Source organism: Zingiber officinale, chromosome 7A, assembly GCF_018446385.1.
Source record: "Zingiber officinale cultivar Zhangliang chromosome 7A, Zo_v1.1, whole genome shotgun sequence".
NCBI classification, from domain to species: domain Eukaryota; kingdom Viridiplantae; phylum Streptophyta; class Magnoliopsida; order Zingiberales; family Zingiberaceae; genus Zingiber; species Zingiber officinale.
This window is the reverse complement of record NC_055998.1, coordinates 21775712-21779976: the sequence shown is the minus strand read 5'-3', so window position 1 is coordinate 21779976 and position 4265 is coordinate 21775712. Positions and strand designations below refer to the sequence as shown.

At 44.3% G+C, this 4265-nt stretch overlaps 1 protein-coding gene across 1 annotated transcript; it reads right to left on the bottom strand.

Annotated features, from left to right (window-relative positions):
• Positions 1–1894: 1894 nt before the first annotated feature.
• Positions 1895–2458, bottom strand: LOC121999272 (chaperone protein dnaJ 20, chloroplastic-like). Its single transcript, XM_042553973.1, has one exon. It carries the CDS (start codon positions 2456–2458, stop codon positions 1895–1897), a length of 564 nt encoding a protein of 187 aa, XP_042409907.1.
• Between the last annotated feature and the right edge of the window lie 1807 nt (positions 2459–4265).

Sequence of the window (4265 nt, the reverse complement as noted above, 5' to 3'; positions counted from 1 at the left end):
TAGAGGGTCTTGTAAGATCTCCTCTGGGAATTGCTCTTTGATCTGTTCGAGGGACACGGTGCTTCGGGGCGCTTTTCATTTCCGCACGTCCGAACGAGCGCCTCATTAGAAGATGATCCCCGCTCCTGATGCGCCTGGGCTATCTCTGAGAGGGTTTGGAACAGAGCCCGATGGAAGGGGATTGGCACAGGCGGTGCTTCCCCTTGGGTGCCGGTCAGCCTTCTGTTCTATCCCCACACGGAGAGCTGCTCCGCTCGGTCTTCTTGCCCCGCTCGTCGATCGACCACTGAGGTTGCTGATTGCGGTGCTGGCCGATTGGCTATCGCTTGATGTTGCTGCTGCTCCATCATTTTCGCTGCCCGTGCTTGCATGAGCCTCTCCAACTCCTCTTGTGTAAGTGTCACGGTGGTTAGTCGTCCAACATCTTCCATTTCCTCGGCTCAGATTCAGGTGATGTTCCCACAGACGATGCCAAATATGATCCTGTTTGTAAGCTGGGGAAGTGGATGCTGGGGACGTGGTGCTCCTGCTAACCTCTGAGGGACTCCGCGCCTACCTGCAACATAAGCAGTGTCAGTGCTGAGTCAAGAAAGGGATCCCGGCGATGGCCCTCCAATGCTCAAGTCAGCCTCCGGCGAAACAAGAAGCAACGAAAACTGTAGCGCAACTGTAGAGATCGCGAGAAAAGCATACCTCCGTCGATGCCTAGATTCCCCTTTATATAGGGCTCCTATAGCGTATGCGCATGTTTATTAAAGCAGACACACTGTCCCAATCCTTCCGTGAATCATGTCAGTAAAGTGTCTCTGACACAATACCTTAACGAGCCAAGCAATCTCTGAAGTGATAGTGCAAGCTTCCGCCGTAAGATCTTCTACCTGACCATGTCGTCTGTCAACGACACTAACTCCCAAAAGGATATTGAAGGATATTCCTTGGTGTCTGTTGCTCAGCCGAACGGGATGAACGCTCACTAAGGATTCCTTGTTCTAGTGTCGTTTGTTGCGGGGCCGAGCAGGGTGGCCGCTCGGCTGGAGTCTCCGTACCCCGCTCGGCTGGAGCCTCCGTTGTCTGGCTGATGAATCTACTAGTTGGCCGAGTCGGGTAGCCTGTAGTAGCGTTGTCCGCGTGTGGTTCCCTCGACCATGGCGCCACTCTGCTGATCTAGTCATTGACGTGAGGCCGAGCGGGGTAATCGCTCGGCCTGCTTCTGCAGACACTTGCGTTCACTCTCATCTCGAGCATCTTAGCTTAACTGGTGGATGAGCTAGTGATGATGTCGGATCAGACTTTTCACATCTTGCCCGGGTCAACCACTCGCCCGCTCGGCCTGTGATAGAGGGCATTGACTGCCTTGACTTTGACCTCCATCGTGGTGAAAGTCTTTCCCAAGGTGGACCTCTTCTTATCACCGCATCAAATAAATTTTATTTAAAATTTAATGTCAAATATATAATTAGGGACTAATAATCATCAATCAAGATCAAGCACAAAAATTTGCATTTGATTTAATAATAATATAAAAATGTCAAACTAATTTCTATTGAACAGAATATAGTATCTATTTTTTAAAATTATTCTAAGTAAATAAGATATATGACTATTTTAAAAAATGATGTGTGCAAATATTTTTATTTTTGGAGACAAAATTAAAATAGGTTTTTTTTAAAGTAATTTCCTTTTTTCATTTTCCAATATGTAGTTTGTGAAAATCGACCAAATAATGCTCAACAGAAATTTCAAACTTCGACAAAGTTAGGCCTCAATTAGTCTTGTTTGGTGACAAAACCATATATACAAGGGGGGAAATGAAAAATATCAAGGTTCGTAGGAGAAATCGATTTCGAATCACTCGATCGTAGCCGTCGGCAACCGCCGCCAGGAGCTCATTCCACTAAACCGCCGCCTCTGCTGCGCCGCCGGCCGCCCTCCTCACTCGTCCGCCCCACGTCTCCTCTCCGCCGGCCTCCGCCCCGGCCGACCGTCGCCGGAGCCCGTCCAGCTGCGCGTCCCAGTTTCCGAACGCCGTGGCTCCGTCCTCGCGCCGCCGAGCGCGGCCCTCGCTGAAGGCCGGGGCGGCCGCGAAGGCCGCGGCCCAGCGGTCGCCGGAGAGGGCGAGGTCGTAGTCGCGGCGACGGGAGGGGTCGGACAGCACCTCGAAGGCCTCCCGCGCCTCCATGAAGCGCTCCGCGTAGCGGCGCTCCTCTCCGGCGGATCGGCACGCGTCGGGGTGCCACCGCAGGGCCAGTCGCCGGTACGCCGCGCGGATCTCTTGCGCCCCAGAGGTGTGTGACACCGAGAGCAGGTCGTACAAGGTGGCCGGATCCGAAGAGCCCACAGTGGCTGCGGAGGCACAGACCCTGAATCGAGGAGCTCTTCTGGTGCTGCAGGGAACAGGGAAGAAGGTGGATTTTTTGCACGCCGGAGAAGCAGCGGAGACAGCAAAAATCGCCGCCATTTTTTTTTAGCAAAAATGTATTTCTGTCGTAGAGGAGGAGAATTAATTACATGAATGGAGAAAATATTACAGAGATGAAAATGGAATGCAGATTTATAGAGTTTCGAGGAGTTCTTGTGAATTGGAATTGAAAACAATTACGCCATGCTTTTGTTTCACAGGTCACACCCACAGAGAATAGAGACATAAAGAAAAGGCTTCTAGAAAGGTTCCTTTGTTGATTATTTATTTATTTCTTGAAAAGTTAAAGTATTTTATTATAGCAATTTATCATCCTTTAATTGATTGGGTTGGAAAAAAATTAAAGCACATTTTAGAAGAGTGTTGAATAAGTGCAAAATGATGTTTTATAAAGATTTTACATGTTTTTCTTTCTTCCAATTATGCAATAGAGAGGAGGTAAGAGGTTCCTTCATTTGGGGTAAAAATTTAATTCTGAAATATTTTAAATTAATTACTTGAATAATTTTGATAGATATTTTTTCCACGTCACATCAAAATGCCCTAACACAATTTCTACTCGTATGCATGTATTAGATTAAATGTCATTGTTAGTATGGAAGGGCTGATCAGTTGAGCCAAGTGCAACATCACAAACTTTTTTCCTCCAAAATCAAACCAATTAAAAATTAGGCAACTCAACCCATTTGCTAAGTAGCCCCCCTTGGCTAACGTGCAATAGAAAGGTATTAGATTATATTTAGAAATATATGACTCTATCTTTAGTTATAATATATTTATAAAAAAAATTTTAAATAGGACATGTAATCACAAGATGCTAAACTTCTACTCACCATCAATACTTTTTAATTTATCTTAACAGCCAATAAAAAATTTTTATAGAACTAAATGATCATCCTAAATTTAATATTATCGAGCTCATCAATTTTTTTGTAAGTAGTCAAAAGTAATAGTAACATAGTCACCATCTTAAATTGTTCATTATTACCACATTGCAATAAACTATTAAATTTTGCAATTTAAACTATTGAATTGAAGAGGCTTGTTTCATAAACAATATCCTGCCGCTGGACAATCAATTACTAAGGAAAGTTTGGAAAATTTATTTGTGTTTGCGTCCTTTGCTTTTTTTTTTCGAATTTCATTTTAAAATTGCCCACGTTTTCAATTGTATATGTGCCTGTTAGGACTGGCGCGAGCTAGAGATGTGTTGAATAGTTTGGACCGCTTCATCATGCTTATTGTTTGAATACGCAATAAATAACTTGAATCAAATTTGACACTATATGTACATCATTTTGATTTTACTTAGTATTATTTCTTCAGATGACTAATCCTATGCCTAGTCCTAATCCTAATGATCTATTACTATTATGACCTTTTCCTTCTCGGATGTCTTCTGAAGGCGAAGAATTCACTTACAATACTTGTTATTACAAGCAAATATAAGCAATACAAAATACAAATGAAAATGAAAGTAAAAACACTTTACAATTGAGAAGCTTTAGTTTGGATGTTTGTTTGTCGCTTTGGATTACTTTTTGATGGTGAAAAATACAGCAGTACTTTGTCTCTAACCCCTCAAGATCTAGCCCCCTCTCTTTCAAGCAAAACCCTACTTATATGGTTACTGTTGGGGTTGATTTTCACCGACCAATTAATTGTTTACTAATCCTGTCGGGAAGCTGAGAAGACGAACCTGACGATATGACGTGTCTAGAAGGTTGACCGCATCCTCATAACCTGGCTGATGAGCTGTCTCCCGTGTTGACCAAGTCGTCCGATGTCTTCTGGTCAACAACACCTGCAACCAGTGACCGGGTTGCCTCGATCCCTGGTACCTCGA